Source organism: Sinohyriopsis cumingii, chromosome 17 (assembly GCF_028554795.1).
Source record: "Sinohyriopsis cumingii isolate HCF-2022 chromosome 17, ASM2855479v2, whole genome shotgun sequence".
NCBI classification, from domain to species: domain Eukaryota; kingdom Metazoa; phylum Mollusca; class Bivalvia; order Unionida; family Unionidae; genus Sinohyriopsis; species Sinohyriopsis cumingii.
The window spans coordinates 119099294-119124069 of record NC_142977.1 but is presented as its reverse complement, the minus strand read 5'-3'; the positions used below and the strand labels follow the sequence as shown (position 1 = coordinate 119124069).

At 33.9% G+C, this 24776-nt stretch overlaps 1 protein-coding gene across 1 annotated transcript in view; it reads left to right on the top strand.

Annotated features, from left to right (window-relative positions):
* The window catches only part of LOC149779749 (ATP-binding cassette sub-family C member 9-like), a 215442-nt gene extending 192047 nt beyond the window's left edge, over positions 1–23395 (top strand). The window contains exons 32-35 of the mRNA XM_089940609.1: positions 4071–4174; positions 7999–8048; positions 13430–13576; positions 22257–23395. Of these exons, the coding sequence (XP_089796735.1) occupies positions 4071–4174; positions 7999–8048; positions 13430–13576; positions 22257–22400 (445 nt within the window). The 3' untranslated portion in view covers positions 22401–23395. The remainder of the gene's footprint in view (positions 1–4070; positions 4175–7998; positions 8049–13429; positions 13577–22256) is intronic.
* Positions 23396–24776: the final 1381 nt, after the last annotated feature.

Below are 24776 nucleotides of genomic sequence, written 5' to 3'. Positions count from 1 at the left end.
TATTATTATTATGGCCACCACTGCAGTCACAGCAGCCATCATGAAAATCTGGTTAGTTGACACTCCTCCTGAATGGATAGTCGTATCATCAGATGTCTTATTATGTCCTGAATGGATAGTCGTATCATCATTAGATGTCTTATTATGTCCTGAATGGATGGTCATATCATCAGATGTCTTATTATGTCCTGAATGGATGGTCATATCATCAGATGTCTTATTATGTCCTGAATGGATGGTCATATCATCAGATGTCTTATTATGTCCAATTGGTCTTAAGATGTAAATCCATCCTCACTCAGAAACAGCAAAAATCAGTGCTGGAAATATTGCAGAACTCTCTATCCCCAAATCACCACTCTCATTATCAAAACCTTCCAAAATAATATTGGATCTTTGCAAATTCAAAAAGTCTGCAACAAATCCTCTCCTTTCTCTGAGTAGATTCAACGAAATCAGATCATCCTATTGCAGTCAACCCATTATACCATGCACTCATTTCTGAATAGATAGATTCTGACATCAAATATTATGTAAATCAGAATGTTCATCATCCTTTTCAATGTACGTGGAACAAAAGCTCAACAAGCATTCATGACAACATCAGGCATTCCTCCCATAGAACAAATCAGAAAGAGGTGATATTATTCTGGTCACATATTAAATACTCATACCTGACTCGTGTCATGAAGAGTATGTACCCTTCCAGTGTCCACTGACAGCACAACTTATGCTTGTCAAAATGTATTGCTTTCCACCCTGTGAGGCAGAAGTATTTTGATGTAAATTGCTTGAAGAAACTGTTTGAGGATTTGCCTACCAAGAAAATCTTGTACTTTTTAAGTTGTTGTTGTTGTAGGGTTTAACGCCATTTTTCAGCACAAGATAGGCTATACATGGCGGCCAGCATAATTGGTGGAGGAAGAACCCTGGAAAACCCCGGGAAGAACCACCAACCTACGAGAAGCTACTGGCAGGCTTTCTCACGTACCCACGTTAGCCGAGCCTGAGACTCGAACTCACACAGACAGACGTGAGATGGCAGTCATCCGTAATGGTGAGCGCTTTAGACCACTCGGCCACTCGGGGCCCCTTACTTTTTAAGTGAATGGGACTTATGCAACAAATTTTAAGAACGTTTATCTGGAGCCATGATGGCTCAGCGATCGACATGCTGGACAGGGTGCAGGTTCGAATCCTACCCCTGGACCAGCCTGGGTCACCTACTATGGTGTGACCTTAGGCAAGGTGCTTTACTCCAGTTGCCTCAGCAATAAAAAACTTCTCTGCCATAAAGCACAAAATCAAACCAAAACAGTTCCTTAACCTGTTATTTTATAAAGAATTTTTTGATAGAAGTTTGACATCTTTTTTTTATATTTAGTCTTGTTGTGCTTGTAAATGAATTTTTGTTGGCACTTGATAAACACTTTTTGCTAAGGTGCAATAAAACACAATTTGTTATGTATATTCAATTTAATTGTTTGTTTGTTAATATAAACTTTTTTTTCATTACATGCTATTGTTATGTAACATTGTATGCTGGACTTGACCTTGTTCAAAACTGAGTTCATTTCTGCTTGACCTGATTGATTCTTTTTGATCTTTTTTATTTCATTTTATGTAAACCAAATAAAGCTTTATTATTGTCTATGTATATGAACCTAATACCAGAATTTTTATTCAGGTAAATAAGGTAGAGTAATAATGTTGTTTTGGGTCAGGGTTTCAGAATTTCCTAAGAGAATTTTACAGGTTATTGAGTTGTAAATAATCAAGGCTCATTAGATCATTCTAGAAGGTTATTTTCCATTATGTAATGTGGTTTTTTTAGAAAATGCTAACTGTGATGTGAGGTCAAGTAGAGAACTATATATATTGTAATTGTGAGAATTTTACCATTCGTGCTTTAACATCTAGCACTTTTAAGTTGTATTATGTTGTGACCAGTTTGGGCTGAATTTTGTTTTCTTCAAAGTATTGAATTCAAGTGATTATTTTCTCTGGAAATACAAAAATGTTCTGAGAAAAGTCTTGCATAAGACATTCACTGGAATTTTTATTGATTTTAATCCTGGAATTATAATATTGTGATTCAACAAAGGACTGTTGACACATCAGCACCCCATAAACTATAACATTACCTTATTTATGGATTTCTTTGGGACTTTTACTGAATTTTATTCAGGACTTAAATTACTAAGACTTGTGTCTGACCTAATTTTTGGATTATTTTGGGATTTAATTTGCAATCCCATAAGGTTTTTTCTTCTCATTTTCACTTTGTATTCTAGGGAAATAAATTATTTGTTAAATTTTATAAAGCTTATGGTCTTTTCACACTTTTCTGTTACTTATTTTAAGAGCACAGACTTGTAACGTATTACGTATGTACATACTTAAACCAAAATTGTGCCAGTCTGATTTTCAAGCCACCACAGTGGCCATCTTTAAAATCCTGTCATACTTCTTCAAGATGGAAAGCCATATCAACACTGGATTTTCACCAGAATATTTCTTATGATGTCTAGTTGGTACTAGAACAAAATGATTCTGGTCAACATGGCATTGATCTTGAAAATTTAGTTATTGCTACTCTTCAAATGGCAAGTCTTGTAGGCATGAGTTTTAATATCAAGTTGTTCCTGAAAGAAAATAATGCTGATCAGATCCCAAAAATGGACTGCTTCGATGGCCTAGTGGTTAGAGCGTCCACCTGGGATGTGGGAGGTCGCGGGTTTGATCCCCGGGCCGAGTCATACCAAAGACTTACAAAAATGGTACTAACAGCTGCTTCGCTGGGCGATCAGCATTGAGAGGTTAGTGTTAGGACTGGTTGGCCTGTTGTCAGGATAATGTGGCTAGGTGGGACATCATGCTACATGTCTGTGGCATGATGCCCCAGTGCTAGACATCACTATAAACTGCCACAATGCAGACATTGTACTGATATGACTGAAATATTGTTAAAGCTACGTTAAAAATCCAAATTAGATGACAACACATCACACCACAAATGGCTGCCATAATGAACATGCTAAAAATGTTGTCAATAATTCTCATGAATAGATGGTCATATCAACATGGGGTCTTCACCAAGTCTGTGTTTTCTAGATTGTCTAAATGAAAATGGTGCTGATCTTAAATCCTCTGTGGTTCCTATGGTGGCTAAATTGAAAATCCTACTGTTCAGGAATATTAGTATACTGTATGCAGCATACCTATTAACTGCTTCTTCTAATGTATTATGATCAGGTAATATATGTATGTATGCTTAGTAGAATTTTAAGGGACATAATAATGGCTGTATGGTACTAAGTAAAGTTAAAAATTGTAACAATGAAGAATTGATCCAAGCTTTAGGAAGGTACCGGTAAACCCTTCTAGTAAATGTAAACATGGAGTATGAGGCAAAATTTGGAATGTAAAGATCTTAAAATTCTGTAAAATGTATATAAATTAAAATTATTTTTTTTGTTTTGGTAAATTATATATTTCAGACCCTAATGTGGGCACAGCATCCTGAGCCCTTCATGCATTTATACCACTGGAAGAATGTACATATCCTATTCTTTACAATATAATGATTGAGGGGATTTGGCATCGGACCCTCAATCAAAGAGGAGACCACTATTATCCGACTTCCTTCTCAGCAAGCAGATACCTTTTTAATGCTTTTGCTGCTAAAACAAAGCAGAAGATATCTCATGTGTTTTTTAGCTTTGGACATCTGGATTTGATAGGTAGTATTTGGATTTAGCTTTGGACATCTGGATTTGATAGGTAGTATTTGGATTTAGCTTTGGACATCTGGATTTGATAGGTAGTATTTGGATTTAGCTTTGGACATCTGGATTTGATAGGTAGTGTATCTGCCCATAGCATATTATGATGAGGTAAGTGTTATCGAAGAAACATTTATTCTCAATGTTGGTTTCACTGGGATGAACATACGACACATACCAGAACTTGTCGCTGTGACCTACATTTCAGGGTATTATTAAATTCAGCTGACACTGACTCATGAGGTTGAGCTCATGTTCACTATCATTTTTTTTATTTTTTTTCAGACACAATCTTGACCCCTTAGGGGAAATTCCTGATACCAAACTTTGGGAAGCCTTGCAAACAGTTGAGCTCAAGGACACAATTGAGACCCTAGAGGGACAACTTGGTATGTTCATTTAAATTTAACCTTTGAGGCCTTACAGAGACAACTTGGTATGTTCATTAAATTAGGGTCTTAGTAGAACAGCTTGGTATGTTCCATAAAATTGAGGCCTTCAAGGGACAGCAAGCTGTGATGATAAGACCCTAGAGGGACAGTTATATATGTTGATTAAATTATGACCCTAAAAGGACAGCTAGGTAAGTTATTTAAATTAAAACCCTAGAGGGACAACTAGGTATGTCCATTAAAAAGTCCTTAGAGGGAGAGCTAGCTATGCTCATTAAAATAGTCCTTAGAGTGACAGTTTGGTATGCTCATTAAAAAAAGAACTTAGAGGGACAGCTTGGTATGTTCATTAAAAAAGTCCTTAGAGGGGCAGCTTGGTATGTTCATTAAAAAAAAAAAACTTAGAGGGACAGCTTGGTATGCTCATTAAAAAAGTCTTTAGAGGGACAGCTTGGTATGCTCATTAAAAAAAACTTTGAGGGACAGCTTGGTATGTTCATTAAAAAAGTCCTTAGAGGGACAGCTTGGTATGTACATTAAAAAAGTCCTTAGAGGGACAGCTTGGTATGTTCATTAAAAAAGTCCTTAGAGGGACAGCTTGGTATGTTCATTAAAAAAGTCCTTAGAGGGAAAGCTAGCTATGCTCATTAAAAATAGTCCTTAAATGGACAGCTTGGTATGTTCATTAAAAAACTCCTTAGAGGGACAGCTTGGTACGTTCATTTTGTCCACAAATCGAATGATGGTTCACCACATACATAAAGAACTTTATTTACATGCATCATTTTTTATAGGGGACCAGCTTAAAGTGGTCATTTGGAATCTGTGTCCTTTTAATGCAGGTAACTATTGATTAGAGTATGAATTAGCTCTATTAGATTTTACCTTTTTATTCTTTATATGCAGCTGGTTACCGTAAATAGTTTGACTGCAAGTACTTATCTAATGATGCTCATATAGCTATCATATTCAGTACAGCTCATGCGATTTTTTAATTATCCATGCATCTCAGTATGGGTGGAGAGGGCAGAAGGGATTAGGATCAGGTCTCTCAACCATCTTTCAGCATGTCCTGACAAAATTGCTATGGCTTATTACAGAAAATAACTGCATTCCATGCTTTCTCACAGAATCAATCTGAAGACAGCTATGGAGTTGATATGTGGATAAAGTGGACATGATTTACTGTTTGTGTCCTCAGCAAGCATGCACTAAAGCATGCACTAAAGACTGTCAGTGAGAGAAAGAAAGAAAAACAGATCATGGTGGGGCTTGGTGCTATATATGATGTTGCTCTTATAAATTAACAGACAGATTGTTCCTTTTTATTCTTCCAGTGAAATTTTAGATATCATGAACATAATGCAAGGATGCCCAAACTTTATGAACTCTGTATATTTTAAGTGAAGCATCTCATTTCAGGCAGAATTTTTTAAGTTCTGCATTATTTGGAACTAATTTCATTTTCTTTTATTATCAAATATTTAGGACTAGTAATGCAATTCATTTGATTGTTAAAATGTGATTTATTTAGTTTAATGGTTCTGACATCTTTAAATCTTTTGGATGCTGACATCTGGTAGTCTCAAATGTAGTATAATTTATTCCAAAGCAAGACAGTTTGAGTAAGCAAACCATAATTGATGGTGCAGATTGGGGTTTTTTTTGAAAAATAAAATCAGAGGATCTTTGATAAAGCAATTTAATTATCACAGAGAGGGTGAGAGAGAGAGTGATATGTCTCGTAACTTGGAATCACAACTTTTTTCCGCACATCATAATAAATTACAGGTATAAATTAAATTCACTTTAATTAATAACCTCAGCAATTATTCAAGGGGCTATCATTGAATCTGTTAAATACGATGCTTCAGGTCATATGGCTGAGTGTAATATAAATGACACCATTCCCAAGCCGAAATTGAAATCCTCATTTAATGCTAATTCTTGTTGCTGTTTGAAAGCATGTTGACAGTGGTTACTGCTTTGCTTTCTGTGGAACATCTGCTGGAGTCAAGTCTCTCTTACTCTTTACTTTGGAAGATAAAATTATCTTGTCATAAACAAAATTCCAGACACACACAAACACACACACCAGAAAAAAAGGGGCCCCGAGTGGCCAAGTGGTCTAAAGAGCTTACCGTTATGGATCATTGCCATCTCACCTCTGTCTGCATGAGTTCGAGTCTCGGGTTTGGCTAATATGGGTATGTGGTAAAACTTACCAGTAGCTTCTCGTGGGTCAGTGGTTCTTTCTGGGGTTTTCCTGGTTTCTTCCTCCACCATTTATACTGGCTGCCATGTATAGCCTATCTTGTGCTGAAAAATGGCATTAAACCCTACAATAACAACAACCAGAAAATAAAATGGTTGGTCCCTTACAGTACACATGCATTAGTCCCCAGTGCATCAAAATCTGGCTGGCTCAAAGTTGTGTATATTCAACACTTCAACATGTACTGTTGTTGACAATGTGAACCACCATTTGCAACTTCAGGAATAAGAAATTGATTTGCATTTCAGCATAAATTCAGTGTTTTCTCTGTGTTGTTTTAGTAGTGGTTGTCATTTTGAATTTATATGTTTCAAAAGATTATTTTTCCTTGTAATAATTGGATAACTTTATGTTTTTTATTTTTGATTTAAGTTTATTAAAATTTGTTTGAAGTAAAAGCAAAAAATTTCTAGAAGTGTCAGTGATCAACTTTCGATGGATCATGAAGTAAAATTCTTGGGCTACATTGTTTGAACTGAAATTGGGAATTTTGACATAGACAAATAGAAGCATTGCATAGAAGCCAATCAAACACTTACATTGAATATACAAGACTCTTTTAAAACAAATTGTCCAAATTATAATTGAAATAAAGACAACTGGTTCTTCAAATGGAATTTGATTGTTAGTTATTCTAACATCTCAGTCTTTTCATGGGTAGTCTTCATGTATTGGCCATTCAAATATTTATCAATATTGTCAACTAACCTCCCTCCATGATACACAAGACTTGCATGCTGAGATGACGTAATGATTTGTTGGCATTTATCTCTCAAGAGGTTCAACATGGAACACACATGGAGAGGATTAACTGCCCCACCATGATACATCGAGAAAAACAATAAATTGTCTTCACTGAACTGTAGATAGGACTTTCCACAGTAGCTATGTATATCTTTGGCTGTCATTTTGGAATGTGTCATGTAGATAGGACTTTCCACAGTAGCTATGTATATCATTGGATGTCATTTCTGAAAGTGTCATGTAGATAGGAATTTCCACAGTAGCTATATATATCATTGGCTGTCATTTTGGAAAGTGTCATGTTGATAGGACTTTCCACAGTAGCTCTGTATATCATTGGCTGTCATTTCGGAAAGTGTAATTTGAAATTCAATATCGCACTTTGCGGCAGGCATGAAATCATTGGGGTGCAGTTTGTCAGTCCATATTGATAGTGTTAATTTTGATGATGCTTTTGGCTTACGGTAAAACATCAAAACCTAGGTTGCATTTTGTTCTTATACTGCAGGCTAATTGATTATTACATAATTCTTATAGATGTTTTTAGACCTGAAAAAAGAAATGAAAGTAAACAAAAATGACATATCTTTCTCAGGTTCATTTAATAACATTAAAAAGATCTTGATGAGCAAGAAGCATATGCGGATTAAGTTTCAAACTTAAGAAAAGCTAAAAGAAGATGGTACCATAAACAGTGATGACACAACAAGCCAAAAACAGGTAAGCAGTTCATCATCAGTAATGCTGTCTGAATCTGAGCCTTTAGTGTACATAGATTTGTAATGGTTACTGTGTATTTCAGATGCCTCTGTGTCAGAAGGAGGGGAAAACTTCAGTGTTGGACAGAAGCAGGTTTGTTATCTAATACATTTTCACACCTATCACACAGGTAACAACTACACTGTGAGCATAGTTTATGTTCTTTATTAACAACACAGGTAACAGCTACATTGTGGGTATAGTTTCTGTTCTATATTAACAACACAGGTAACAACTACATTGTGGGTATAGTTTCTGTTCTACAAGTTTGCATGAAATGTTTTGTGAATATGATGACTGGTATCACTGTAAGGATGACAGACTGCAAACAGGTAACTTAGGTTATGAACATAAATTTTTCAGAGAGTTCTATAAACATCAGTCTGGGGTCCTGAATACTTAGTAACAAGTTCTTTTAACACAAATAGTACTTAGGAAGAAATTGAATGATATACCATTTTTCGTTCACACTTGGGTGCAAAAAAAGTAAAGTTGGATGTACTATCACATAGATAAATCAGGGTCTTTGTTCGTTGTCTAAAATTCACGAATAGAAATAACGGCACCAGCATTGATCAATTGAGAAATTATGTTAGATCAGAGTTTACATGGCATACTAATGGGTTGACCTGATACAAGAGTAACTACAGCAAAAACTTGCAACTTGTAAGCCATATTTTGTAGTCATTAAATTTCCAGGAGCATTATTGTTGCAGGTGTTTTGCGAGTTGAAGAAGTTTTCATAAATTGTGTCCATGTTAAAAGACACACAGTAAAACCTTGAGTATGTCACTCACAAGCAGACATGTAGTAAAAGCATGAATATATTGCCCACAAACAGACATGTTGTAAAAGCATGAATATATTGCCCACAAACAGACATGTTGTAAAAGCATGAATATATTGCCCACAAACAGATATGTAGTAAAACCATGAATACATTGCCCACAAACAGACATGTAGTAAAGGCATGAATACATTGCCCACAAACAGACATGTAGTAAAACCATGAATACATTGCCCACAAGCAGACATGTAGTAAAACCATGAATACATCGCCCACAAACAGACATGTAGTAAAAGCATGAATACATCGCCCACAAACAGACATGTAGTAAAACCATGAATACATCGCCCACAAACAGACATGTAGTAAAACCATGAATACATCGCCCACAAACAGACATGTAGTAAAAGCATGAATACATCGCCCACAAACAGACATGTAGTAAAAGCATGAATATATTGCCCACAAGCAGACATGTAGTAAAAGAATGAATATTTTGCCCACAAGCAGACATGTAGTAAAGGCATGAATACATTGCCCACAAATAGACATGTAGTAAAAGCATGAATATATTGCCCACAAGCAGACATGTAGTAAAAGCATGAATACATTGCCCACAAACAGATATGTAGTAAAAGCATGAATATATTGCCCACAAGCAGACATGTAGTAAAAGCATGAATACATCGCCCACAAGCAGACATGTAGTAAAAGCATGAATACATCGCCCACAGACATGTTGTAAAAGCATGAATACATCGCCCACAAACGGACATGTAGTAAAAGCATGAATATATTGCCCACAAGCAGACATGTAGTAAAAGCATGAATATATTGCCCACAAGCAGACATGTAGTAAAAGCATGAATACATTGCCCACAACCAGATATATAGTAAAAGCATGAATACTTCAAAATGCGAAACTCTATAGCACCACCAAAAGCATGAATACATTGCCCACAAACAGACATGTAGTAAAAGCATGAATAAATCACCCACAAACAGATATGTAGTAAAAGCATGAATAAATCACCCACAAACAGACATGTAGTAAAAGCATGAATACATCACCCACAAGTAGATATGTAGTAAAAGCATGAATACATCACCCACAAACAGACATGTAGTAAAAGCATGAATACATCACCCACAAGCAGATATGTAGTAAAAGCATGAATACATCACCCACAAACAGACATGTAGTAAAAGCATGAATACATCACCCACAAGCAGATATGTAGTAAAAGCATGAATACATCACCCACAAGCAGATATGTAGTAAAAGCATGAATAAATCACCCACAAACAGATATGTAGTAAAAGAATGAATACATCACCCACAAACAGATATGTAGTAAAAGCATGAATACATCACCCACAAGCAGATATGTAGTAAAAGCATGAATACATCACCCACAAGCAGACATGTAGTAAAAGCATGAATACATCACCCTCAAACAGACATGTAGTAAAAGCATGAATACATCGCCCACAAACAGACATGTAGTAAAACCATGAATACATCACCCACAAACAGATATGTAGTAAAAGCATGAATAAATCACCCACAAACAGACATGTAATAAAAGCATGAATAAATCACCCACAAACAGATATGTAGTAAAAGAATGAATAAATCACCCACAAACAGATACGTAATAAAAGCATGAATACATCACCCACAAGCAGACATGTAGTAAAAGCATGAATACATCACCCTCAAACAGACATGTAGTAAAAGCATGAATAAATCACCCACAAACAGACATGTAGTAAAAGCATGAATACATCACCCACAAGCAGATATGTAGTAAAAGCATGAATACATCACCCACAAACAGATATGTAGTAAAAGAATGAATAAATCACCCACAAACAGATACGTAATAAAAGCATGAATACATCACCCACAAACAGATATGTAGTAAAAGCATGAATACATCACCCACAAACAGACATGTAGTAAAAGCATGAATAAATCACCCACAAACAGACATGTAATAAAAGCATGAATAAATCACCCACAAACAGATATGTAGTAAAAGCATGAATAAATCACCCACAAACAGACATGTAGTAAAAGCATGAATACATCACCCACAAACAGACATGTAGTAAAAGCATGAATAAATCACCCACAAACAGATATGTAGTAAAAGAATGAATACATCACCCACAAACAGACATGTAATAAAAGCATGAATAAATCGCCCACAAACAGATATGTAGTAAAAGCATGAATAAATCACCCACAAACAGATATGTAGTAAAAGCATGAATAAATCACCCACAAACAGATATGTAGTAAAAGAATGAATACATCACCCACAAACAGACATGTAGTAAAAGCATGAATACATCACCCACAAACAGATATGTAGTAAAAGAATGAATACATCACCCACAAACAGACATGTAGTAAAAGCATGAATAAATCACCCACAAACAGACATGTAATAAAAGCATGAATACATTGCCCACAAACAGATATGTAGTAAAAGCATGAATACATCACCCACAAACAGACAAAATAAAACCATGAGTGCATATCTCACTAGTAGACACATAATAAACCATGAGTACATCACTCACTAGCCGATAATAATAAATTTCATAGTCCTAACCTGGCATTATTTTCAAAATCTCAGTAAACATTGTGCCTTCAGTGTCATTGTAAATACTAAGTAATCAATGTTATTGTTTATTGGGGTTTAATACCAGCATGATCGGCTGTACATGGCGGCCAGTATAACTGGTGGCTGAAGAACCCAATGTAGGTGAGGTGGGTAAAGGCGAGCATCTTTTTCATTCTTAAGTCAGATTATCTATACACTGTTTATGTCATCATAAATTACTTATATTTGAACGGGAAACACAAATATTATTGGGATCCAGTGTAAAAATAATCTGACAATATGCAAATTTTATTTATTCTGAATATATATAGTATTAAAAGAAATAATCTTTATAGTAAAAGAAGTAACTCATTACAGTTGAGTAGTTAGTCAAGTAATTGTGAATGTTTGTCTTTTTACATGAAGTATATTTAAGCAATCATAACTTCATTTTTTTAATGTGTAGGAAATAACAAACTTGGACTTTTTTCAGTGGTTGATGAGTTATAATTGATATGTTAGAGTAAAAAAACTGTAAAAAAACAAATAATAACAAAATAAAGAAGAAAAAATAATTCTAAGTGAATAGTTTCATGAAAATGTAGGCATGTTTAAAGACTAAATTACCTACCTTCATCACAGCAAATCATTGAATGGTACATGGATTATGTAATTGTGGGAAATTCAATTTTGGAAAGAAAAACAATAATTCTAGAAAAAAAATCACTAAAATGTAATTGTGTGAAAATAATGTTTTTTATTTTTTATGTGGAATCAGAATGTGATTTTCCAGTTTAGACAATGATTATTTTTATTTTCACTTACTGATCATTTAACTCATAACAGCCTAATTATGTATTCATCTTTCCACTGCCTTGTGAATGCTCTAATATTCATATTTCTAGTTAAATTTCCTTTGAAGCTTCAAGTATGATAACATTTGGCAAATATTCCTTACAGTTACATTCTTAATCTTAGCACAGATATTGTTAATGTGCAACCTTGTGAAAACTTGATCTTCTGTATTTATTTTTTGACTTCAGACAAATTTACTTGGAAGCTTTCATCTCAACTCTTGTCGAGATGATTTTGATGATGAGCATATTCTGTGTGTATTTGTTTGAGTTATTGCCCTTGATCATCTTGGTATGGGCATTGCTAATTCACAACTGTGCATTCCATATTTTTCATTGGATTTAAACAAAGTTTGCAGTAAAGCTTAATGTCAACAAAAGCTCACATGAGTTTGATCATCAGCAGATTTGGCTTGTATTTTTGAGTTATTGCCCATGACCAGCAGATTTGGTTTGTATTTCTAAGAGTTATTGCCCATTATCAGCTTAGAATAGACCTACCAATAACATATGAACATTCAAGCATTTACACTTTTGTTTTATTTCAGTTAACTTCTTAACAAGTGCTCAAACAGCTTCAATGTCCAGTTTGGACCATATTTTAAAGTTACTGACCTCAGCCTGGAACAGGCATCCCACTTTCTAGTGAACGTTCTGGTGTTCACATTTTTTATTTGATTTTGACCTTATTGACTATGAAGCTTTACCTCAGATGAGTTAGAATGTATTGTTCACTGTTTCTTATAATGTTATGGCCCTTGATCAACTTAGAATGGGTATCCCATTGGCTTGCGACCTTAACACGTTTTTTCCAGTTTTGGATTGAAGCTTAAGCTCGGCAAACTCAGATATGCACAAAAAATACATGTCTTACAAATGGTCAGGTATATGCAACAAATACATGTCTTACAAACTCATATATACTACTAAGACATGTCTTACAAATTCAGATATGTACAACAAAGACGTGTCGTTCAAACTGTCCTATATATGGCAAAGACATGTCTTACAAATTCAGATATATACAATAAAGATGTCTTACAAAGTGTCTGATATATACAACAAAGATACGTCTTACAAACTGTCAGATGCAATTATCAAATATATCTTTCAAGCTGTCAGATATATACAACAAATGTCTTACAAACTATGACATATATACAACAAATGTCTTAAAGAATGTAATAGTAAATTCTCTTAATTTTTTTTATATTTCAGCTGTTTTGTTTAGCACGTGCTTTTCTAAGAAACAACACAATTCTTGTCCTGGATGAGGCAACAGCTTCCATTGATCTTGAAACTGACAACAAACTACAACATGTTGTCAGCAATGTATTCAGGGATAAAACCGTCATCACTGTAGCTGTGAGTTGTTATTTTCATCAAAGACCCATGTCTTATAGCTAGTTGTTATTTTCATCAAAGACCCATGCCTTATAGCTAGTTGTTATTTTCATCAAAGACCCATGCCTTATAGCTAGTTGTTATTTTCATCAAAGACCCATGCCTTATAGCTAGTTGTTATTTTCATCAAAGACCCATGTCTTATAGCTAGTTGTTATTTTCATCAAAGACCCATGCTTTATAGCTAGTTGTTATTTTCATCAAAGACCCATGTCTTATAGCTAGTTGTTATTTTCAACAAAGACCCATGCCTTATAGCTAGTTGTTATTTTCATCAAAGACCCATGCCTTATAGCTAGTTGTTATTTTCATCAAAGACCCATGCTTTATAGCTAGATGTTATTTTCATCAAAGACCCATGTCTTATAGCTAGTTGTTTTTTTTCATCAAAGACCCATGTCTTATAGCTAGTTGTTATTTTCATCAAAGACCCATGCCTTATAGCTAGTTGTTATTTTCATCAAAGACCCATGCCTTATAGCTAGTTGTTATTTTCATCAAAGACCCATGTCCTATAGCTATGAAACTGTCAGAGCACAAAAATTGAACTGATGCTGAAGAAGGAAATCTTTTGATCTTATCTTCACTTAGAGTAAGGTTACAATGAACAAAGTTTTGAAATTATTTTATTGATTGCATCTCTGTGTAGATGCAAGACTTCAGTGTTACTGTAATACTCATAAGTATGATCTTTTATTTTGGAGCTATGAATCTGAGGTCAGTTTTTGAGCACTAATGATTTCTGGAATTAGCCTACTTTTGTTTTGTTGAACTTAGGTTAAATACTTAGGACTTTTATTTGCCAAAAAAAGATATTATGATTGAAATGCAGCTTTCCCTCATTATAACAATGTCCAAGGGAGCCATGGAGTATACCACCTTATTGTGAGACTGCCTTATAATGAAGTTCATATTAGAGCACTCCCCCATTATAATAATGGCCATGGGAGCTATAGAATATACTTTCATAATGTGAGACAGCCTTAAAATGAAGTCCATAATACAGCACTCCCCCCACTATAATTAATGCCATGGAACTGATTGAGTATTCTTCCTTATTGTGGGACTAACTTACACTGAAGTAAGACAAAACTTCCTCATTATAATGCTGGCCATGGAAACTTTAGAATATATCTATTGTGAGACTACCTTATAATGAAGTACATGATACAGCACTCCCCCATTATAATGGATACCATGGAACTGATAGAGTGTAATAACTTATTGTGGGACTTCCTTATACTGAAGTATGTAAGACAGTACTCCCCCCCCCATTATAATGCTGGCTTTGGAAGCTTTAGAGTATACTTATTGTGAGACTACCTTATACTGAAGTGTGTAAGACAGTACTCCCCCCTCCCTATTATAATGCTGGCTTTGGAAGCTTTAGAGTATACTTACTGTGAGACTATCTTATACTGAAGTACATAATACAGCACTCCCCATTATAATAATGGCCATGTGAGCTACAGAGCATACTGCCTTATTGTGAGACTACCTTATAATGGAATACATTATTCATACAATACTGGTATTCTGTAATAAAATGGTATCCATGACCATACCTGTTTGGTTGCAGAATGTTATAATGAAGTGTGTTATGATGAGGAAGTACTTATGTTTACATAGGCAATGCCAGAATTTTTATTTTGAAATATGCCAAGCAAAAGTTAGTAAATTTTGCTTGCCAGAACTTTTTTCTATCATTCAATTCATATTTAGCACATAGTAAATATAGTTTTCCTATAGTATGTGCAGTTTCATATTTTTGATATTTCATATTAAAATATAAAATTTATGTGATTCTGATTGGTCCCAATAAGCCCATGAAATTATTGTGCAGTATCCTCTTTTCTGATTGGCTGGGATTGTGTGAAAACATTTTTAACCCGGTCTTCTGGAATGTTTGGTTTTGAATGAACACTTTTGGTGGCCATTTTTTTAACTCGACTCACGAAAGGAAATTGAGGAAACTACAAGAGAAGAACAACAATAAGAAGTAAAACTAAGGGTATCGCTTATTTGATGATGGGGTGGGGTGAGGGAGCGATATATCCATAACATAGATATAGAATCCACGGTATATACAAGTGTGGTTTAAATGTTAACTTACAGAAATAAATAAACTCACCTCTGTTCACAGAAGAATTAGGACATAAATGGGTCTCCTAACTGACAGAACTTTATCCAACCACATCATCTTTACACAGTATATATGGGATGCAAATCCGACTCAAAAAGAAATTTGTTTTTGTCTTCTGTACAGTCTATTGTTCCAGTCAAATACTGCAAATATCTGGTCACAAATGCATTGCAGTAAATGTGGGAATTTCTGCATCCATTAATCCTATTTCACATAAAAATTGCAACAATGTAGTGTTTAGTTCTGAAAGGGACATTTTAGGGTAAACAGGTACTCTAGGCCTACTGTTTACCATATCAAACAATATGGCATCACACTGCATTGAGCATTCTGTTTTGAAAAATGATTTTGTCGTTATAAAATGTTCTGTTTATTCGGATGGAAGCTTTTTATTTGATTTATAGTTTGTAAAAAAGTACAGTCTACTTTTACTAGTTGAACTTTGTTTGGGACTATATTTTATGCACAATGAATGAAAGGTGCACCATCTGTCAGAATGAACAAAATTATTTGTTCTTCTTTCTATCTAAATAATTTTCACTGAAATAAAAACTGTGATAAAAAGAATCTCAAATGGGTAATGATTTAATATTAAATTTATGAAACTTGTTGAATAATCTCCAGCTTTTGCAAGCCTTGGTGAGCAAAAGCTGGACATTATTCAACGAGTTTCATAAATTCAATATTAAATCATTACCCATTTGAGATCCACTAAATATTACATGTGTTACTAGACTGGTACCATAATTATACTTCTTTCCAGTTGTCTTAATCATACAGTGGCTTATTAAGTGCATTTAATAATAATAAGTAAGGGCCCAATCCGGACTTTTTATACAGATAGTATTGCTCTCCAATCAGAATTGGCAAAATTGAGAAAAGAAGAAGTGGATTTAATAAGTATCAAAAAAATCAGTTTAGACTAATATTTTGCCTGTGTCCATGCCAGATTATCAAAATGGTAATGAAATATTGAAAGTTTATAAAATCCTCAAGATTTTTTTTATTTTGCATCACCACAGTTTTTGTATAGCATAAAATGGCAACCTTGAAAATAGGTGAAAGTCAAAAATTGGCAAGATCTTCCATGGCAGAATTCCTCTTGTTAATAGACAGAACTTTAATTTGATGTAAAAATTGTTATGTGACCATAGGGCAATTTATTCAAATAACACTTGCAAGTAACAAAAAGAATTATTATAACTCAGCCTTAATTTATAGCATGTTAGATGAATAAACAGATTAAGTTTATTTAAATTAAGGTTTTGTTTTGTAAACAACAACAAAAACAAAACCAAGAACTCAACAGCAACAGCAGCTTATAATACCACTACTATTTAAAAAGACAACTTCTCCATGAACCGATACCAATGACTGATCATTTTGGTTTCTAATATTAATTATTTTATCTGCTATATAGGGACAGCAGACTATAGATTGCAAAATTCACTATAAGTGCCAAAGTATAGGGGTACAAACAATACAAAATTACCCATAATACTCATTTCTTCAATGAAAAATTCCCAAGTCTATGGACAGGGGCCTCGAAATTTTATTTTTGGAATCATCCCAGATTTGGGTCCCAGGGTGGTCTGAGATGGCGATTGCCATTATAGATCATTAATATCTCACTTCTGTCTGCATGAGTCTCAAAGTAGCTTCCACTGGGTTCTTGTTAGGGTTTTTCTGGGTTCTTCACATGGTTTTCCTGGGTTCTTTCATCTACAAGATATACTGGCAACAACATATAGCCTATCATATGCTGAAAAATGGCATTAAACCCACAACAACAACAACAACATTCATGGTGTTGTACAGTTCTTTTTAAAGTCATTGGTATCATTATGAAACTTAACTAGAGTTAGCCACTATGATACAGTGTTCCTAATCTGTCTGTGTAAAAGACCATGGACTGGACTTGATTAATCATTTCAAGTAAAAGATTGCAATCATCAGAAATTATGAATTTGTCACTTTCACTGATTTCACCAGGGAAATTTTTAATGGTGAGTAAAGCTGTCAGAATTTTAGAACAATTCTACCAGGTACCCATTGTTCATAATAATCAGTTACCCATGTACCAGATCAAATAAATATCACTACCTAATATCATCTGGTACAAAGTCAAAGAGTTCATCCTCATTGTCTGATAAAGTTCTGAAATCCTTCATTGTCATCTAGTAAATTGTTGAGCTCTTGTCTTCATAAATATCATCTGACTCCTTTCCTGGGTCTCGCTGTCATATGTACATGCTTATTTAGGGACTGGGCTTGATCTTTGTAAGTAATACTTTGATCATACAGTTTAAAGGTTGCAACTTAAGACATGTCAGCTGTGCAGCACTGTCAACTGTACATCATGGCCATGTCCATCAAAATATACATTTAGGAACATCAAACCATGTCAGTGGCACATCATGCCCATGGCCATGTCCATCAAAATATACATTTAGGGACATCTAACCATGTCAATTGTACATCATGGCCATGTCCATCAAAATATACATTTAGGGACATCTAACCATGTCAGTTGTACATCATGCCCATGGCCATGTCCATCAAAATGTACATTTAGGGACATCTAACCATGTCAATTGTACATCATGCCCATGGCCGTGTCCATCAAAATATACATTTAGGGACATCTAACCATGTCAGTTGTACATCATGCCCATGGCCATGTCCATCAAAATATACATTTAGGGACATCTAACCATGTCAGTTGTGCATCATGGCCATGTCCATCAAAATATACATTTAGGGACATCTAACCATGTCAGTTGTACATCATGCCCATGTCCATCAAAATATACATTTAGGGACATCTAACCATGTCAGTTGTACATCATGCCCATGGCCATGTCCATCAAAATATACATTTAGGGACATCTAACCATGTCAGTTGTACATCATGCCTATGGCCGTGTCCATCAAAATATACATTTAGGGACATCTAACCATGTCAGTTGTACATCATGCCCATGGCCATGTCCATCAAAATATACATTTAGGGACATCTAACCATGTCAGTTGTACATCATGGCCATGGCCGTGTCCATCAAAATATACATTTAGGGACATCTAACCATGTCAGTGGTACATCATGCCCCAAGCCATGTCCATCAAAATATACATTTAGGGACATCTAACCATGTCAGTTGTACATCATGCCCATGGCCATGTCCATCAAAATATACATTTAGGGACATCTAACCATGTCAGTGGTACATCATGCCCAAGGCCGTGTCCATCAAAATATACATTTAGGGACATCTAACCATGTCAGTTGTACATCATGCCCATGGCCGTGTCCATCAAAATATACATTTAGGGACATCTAACCATGTCAGTGGTACATCATGCCCCAAGCCATGTCCATCAAAATATACATTTAGGGACATCTAACCATGTCAGTTGTACATCATGCCCATGGCCATGTCCATCAAAATATACATTTAGGGACATCTAACCATGTCAGTGGTACATCATACCCCAAGCCATGTCCATCAAAATATACATTTAGGGACATCTAACCATGTCAGTTGTACATCATGCCCATGGCCATGTCCATCAAAATATACATTTAGGGACATCTAACCATGTCAGTGGTACATCATGCCCCAAGCCATGTCCATCAAAATATACATTTAGGGACATCTAACCATGTCAGTTGTACATCATGCCCCAAGCCATGTCCATCAAAATATACATTTAGGGACATCTAACCATATCAGTTGTACATCATGCCCATGGCCATGTCCATCAAAATATACATTTAGGGACATCTAACCATGTCAGTTGTACATCATGCCCATGGCCATGTCCATCAAAATATACATTTAGGGACATCTAACCATGTCAGTGGTACATCATGCCCCAAGCCATGTCCATCTAAAAGTACATTTAAGGACATATAACCACTGATAATGGTACATCAGGCCCCAAGCCATGTCCATCTAAAAGTACATTTAAGGACATATAACTGCTGATAATGGTACACCATGCCCCAAGCCATGTCCATCTAAAAGTACATTTAAGGACATATAACCACTGATAATGGTACATCAGGTCCATTGCCATGTCCGTCTAAAAGTACATTTAAGGGCATATAACCACTGATAATGGTACATCATGCCCAAAGCCATGTCCATCTAAAAGTACATTTAAGGGCATATAACTGCTGATAATGGTACACCATGCCCCAAGCCATGTCCATCTAAAAGTACATTTAAGGGCATATAAACACTGATAATGGTACATCAGGTCCATTGCCATGTCCATCTAAAAGTACATTTAAGGGCATATAACTGCTGATAATGGTACACCATGCCCCAAGCCGTGTCCATGTAAAAGTACATTTAAGGGCATATAACCACTGATAATGGTACATCATGCCCATGGCCATGTCCATCAAAATATACATTTAAGGGCATATAACCACCAATAATGGTACATCAGGTCCATTGCCATGTCCGCCTAAAAGTACATTTGTACCTCACTAGAAAGCTCCTCAGTATGGTACAACCCTTCTTATACTGCAGTATGATCATGGATCCCACAAAATCATTTAAATTTTGTTTTATCAAATCTGCATGATTTTTCCTCTTAATGTAAGTTCCATAAGATAATCTGATTTCACTCATTAAATAAAATGCCCACTCTTACTGTGTGTTAAAACATGTCTGTTTTATGTTATACAACAGCATTTTTGTGTCATACAACAGCTTTACTGCAACAGCCTTCATAATAAGTGCTGAGATAGCTCAACTTGTGGAATAGCAGACTGGTATTCTTTGGAATGTCGTGGTTGAAACTTGCCCAGGCCAGGTTGGCCGCCACTAGGCATTTTAAGAAAAGCACTTGATGCCTATTTCCTCAACATGATAAAGTTAATATATTGAAATGTCATTCAAATATGATTTATTGAATAATGTGTTTAATTGCCATTAATTTATGATAAAGCCAATAATGTCTTAAAATGATATTAAAGCCAACATCTTAAAATGACATTAAAGCCAATAATGTGTTAATTGCCATTAAAGCCAGTGTCTTAAAATGACATTAAAGCCAGTATTCTCTTAAAATGTCACTAAAGCCAGTAATCTCTTAAAATGCCATTAAGCCAATAGTCTTAAAATAACATGAAAAGCCAATAATGTCTTAAAATGCCATTTAAATATAGTCAGTAAAGTCTTAAAATGACATTAAAATATGATTTTGTTTATATTTACTCTGTAAGTCATTTTATTTACATTTACCATATAATTCATTTTATTTATTTTCACTCTCAAAGTAATTTTGTTTTTTCTCTCCAAGTCATGTTATTTATATTTACCCTATTCATCATTTTATTTATATTTACCCTTCAGGTCATTTTATTAATATTTACCCTATAAGTCATTTTAATTATATTTACCCTATAAGTCATTTTAATTATATTTACCCTGTTTGTCATTTTATTTATATTTACCCTATAAGTCATTTTAATTATATTTACCCTGTTCATCATTTTATTTATATTTACCCTATTAGTCATTTTAATTATATTTACCCTATAAGTCATTTTAACTATATTTACCCTGTTCATCATTTTATTTATATTTACCCTATAAGTCATTTTAATTATATTTACCCTATAAGTCATTTTAATTATATTTACCCTATAAATCATTTTAATTATATTTACCCTATAAGTCATTTTAATTATATTTACCCTGTTTGTCATTTTATTTATATTTACCCTGTTCGTCATTTTATTTATGCATGAATTTATCCTATAAGTCATTTTAATTATATTTACCCTGTTCGTCATTTTATTTATATTTACCCTATTAGTCATTTTAATTATATTTACTCTATAAGTCATTTTAATTATATTTACCCTATAAGTCATTTTATTTATATTTACCCTGTTCGTCATTTTATTTATACATGTATTTATCCTATAAGTCATTTTAATTATATTTACCCTGTTCGTCATTTTATTTATATTTACCCTATAAGTCATTTTAATTATATTTACCCTATTCGTCATTTTATTTATATTTACCCTATTAGTCATTTTTTCAAAACATGTACAGCATCTGAAAAATCAGATTAGCCATGATTATAAAATATAATCAATGACCAATTCTCAACTTTAAAAAAATATTACTCCATGAAACATTCTTTCAATTTTCAGTCTAATTAGATTTACATGTATTTTCTTTTATAAATATACAAAGTCAGCAAATACTGGAATATTTCATTGATAATTAATATTTTCTAGGCAGTGTTTTAATTATAAATCTAGTCTCTTTAAATTTTCAGATTCATCTAACTTTGTTTTACAAGTCATTACCTTATTTTAACTGTTCTTTATTAAATTTAATGACATAATAATTTGACTCTTTAGCAACAATTTTGTTTTTAAATACTGTTGATATGTTATTTACATTTGATTTGTAACATATCTAAATTATATATGATTGTATGTACAATTTATACTCTCTTCCATAGCATCGTATCTCCACCATTATGAAGTACAATCGTGTCATGGTCATGGACATGGGGAAAGTTGTGGAGTTTGACACACCACAGAACCTCATGGAGGACAGCTGCAGCCATTTTTATGGCCTTGTACATCAGACTCGTAAGGGATGAATTCAAAGCACTATCAGTTGTAGCCAAGTCTTAGCCTGTTTCATCATAAATGCTAATTGTTTCTTTCATACTGTTGATTTTGTCTTGTGATGTAAATTTTTTAGAGTTTAAATAAAATGAGACATTTGATTTTGCATTTGCTAGATTGCTGGACATGTGCATAGATCTGACCACAAGTGTTAGTCTGTAGAGAATGCAATACTAAATCAGTATGAAAAGTGTATAACCAGTCTGTTATTACAGGAATATTTGTGAGGCATCATGGGAGCAAACTCATCTCTGCTTACAGAGCTAGAGAAGTAAATAAAAAACAGAAAACTGTATGCATTAGTTGGATATGGCATCCTTTCAACATAGTTGTATTTTACTTTTTATTATCATTTCATATCTTGTTAAGGATTCGAGTTTTCCTGAGGAAACTATTTTAAAAGAGCCTTGATTACATGACATGTTTATTTTACTTTTGTTACTTAGCTATTTTATTTGTATGTACTTTCCTATATATTGGGCAGCTGTATTTGTATACATAATTATCTTCCTACTTCAAAAGTAGAAAAACATATACCTTATTGCATTTTCCTTCAAAAGTATAAAAGGATGCTGAAAATCTTGTAGAATTTGATAATTTTTGCACCTGTATTATACCATTTTTGTCAGACTGCCAGTTGGATCCATTATTTTCAGTAGCATAATGATATTTAAAATTTACCATTTTGCTGTTATATATTTTGTTTGTATGGTTCTTTTTTTTATAATCTAACAAGCTAAACAAGTATTTGCATTACATTTTTTATCCCACTGTTGTGTAATATGGGAAATATAGTTATGACAAAGTTCATAGCCATCTGTTGTGTAATTTGGGAAATATAGTCATGATCAAGTTCATAACCATCTGTTGTGTAATATGGGAAATATAATTATGACTAAGTTCATAACCATCTGTTGTGTAATTGGGAAATAAGTTATGACAAAGTTCATAACCATCTGTTGTGTAATTTGGGAAATAAGTTATGACAAAGTTCATAGCCATCTGTTGTGTAATTTGGGAAATATAATTATAACTAAGTTCATAACCATCTGTTGTGTAATATAGGAAATATAGTTATGACAAAGTTCATAGCCATCTGTTGTGTAATTTGGGAAATAAGTTATGACAAAGTTCATAACCATCTGTTGTGTAATTTGGGAAATATAGTTATGACCAAATTCATAACCATCTGTTGTGTAATTTGGGAAATATAATTATGACTAAGTTCATAACCATCTGTTGTGTAATTTGGGAAATAAGTTATGACAAAGTTCATAGCCATCTGTTGTGTAATTTGGGAAATAAGTTATGATAAAGTTCATAACCATCTGTTGTGTAATTTGGGAAATATAGTTATGACCAAGTTCATAACCATCTGTTGTAAATTTGGGAAATATAATTATGACTAAGTTCATAACCATCTATTGTGTAATATAGGAAATACAGTTATGACCAAGTTCATAACCATCTGTTGTGTAATATGGGAAATATAGTTATGATCAAGTTCATAACCATCTGTTGTGTAATTTGGGAAATATAATTATGACTAAGTTCATAACCATCTGTTGTGTAATTTGGGAAATAAGTTATGACAAAGTTCATAGCCATCTGTTGTGTAATTTGGGAAATATAGTTATAACTAAGTTCATAACCATCTGTTGTGTAATTTGGGAAATATAATTATGACTAAGTTCATAACCATCTGTTGTGTAATTTGGGAAATATAGTTATGACAAAGTTCATAGCCATCTGTTGTGTAATTTGGGAAATATAATTATGACTAAGTTCATAACCATCTGTTGTGTAATTTGGGAAATATAATTATGACTAAGTTCATAACCATCTGTTGTGTAGTTTGGGAAATATAGTTATGACAAAGTTCATAGCCATCTGTTGTGTAATTTGGGAAATATAATTATGACTAAGTTCATAACCATCTGTTGTGTAATTTGGGAAATATAATTATGACTAAGTTCATAACCATCTGTTGTGTAATTTGGGAAATATAATTATGACTAAGTTCATAACCATGTGTTGTGTAATTTGGGAAATAAGTTATGACAAAGTTCATAGCCATCTGTTGTGTAATTTGGGAAATATAATTATGACTAAGTTCATAACCATCTGTTGTGTAATTTGGGAAATATAATTATGACTAAGTTCATAACCATCTGTTGTGTAATTTGGGAAATATAATTATGACTAAGTTCATAGCCATCTGTTGTGTAATTTGGGAAATAAGTTATGACAAAGTTCATAGCCATCTGTTGTGTAATTTGGGAAATATAGTTATGACTAAGTTCATAACCATCTGTTGTGTAATTTGGGAAAAATAATTATGACTAAGT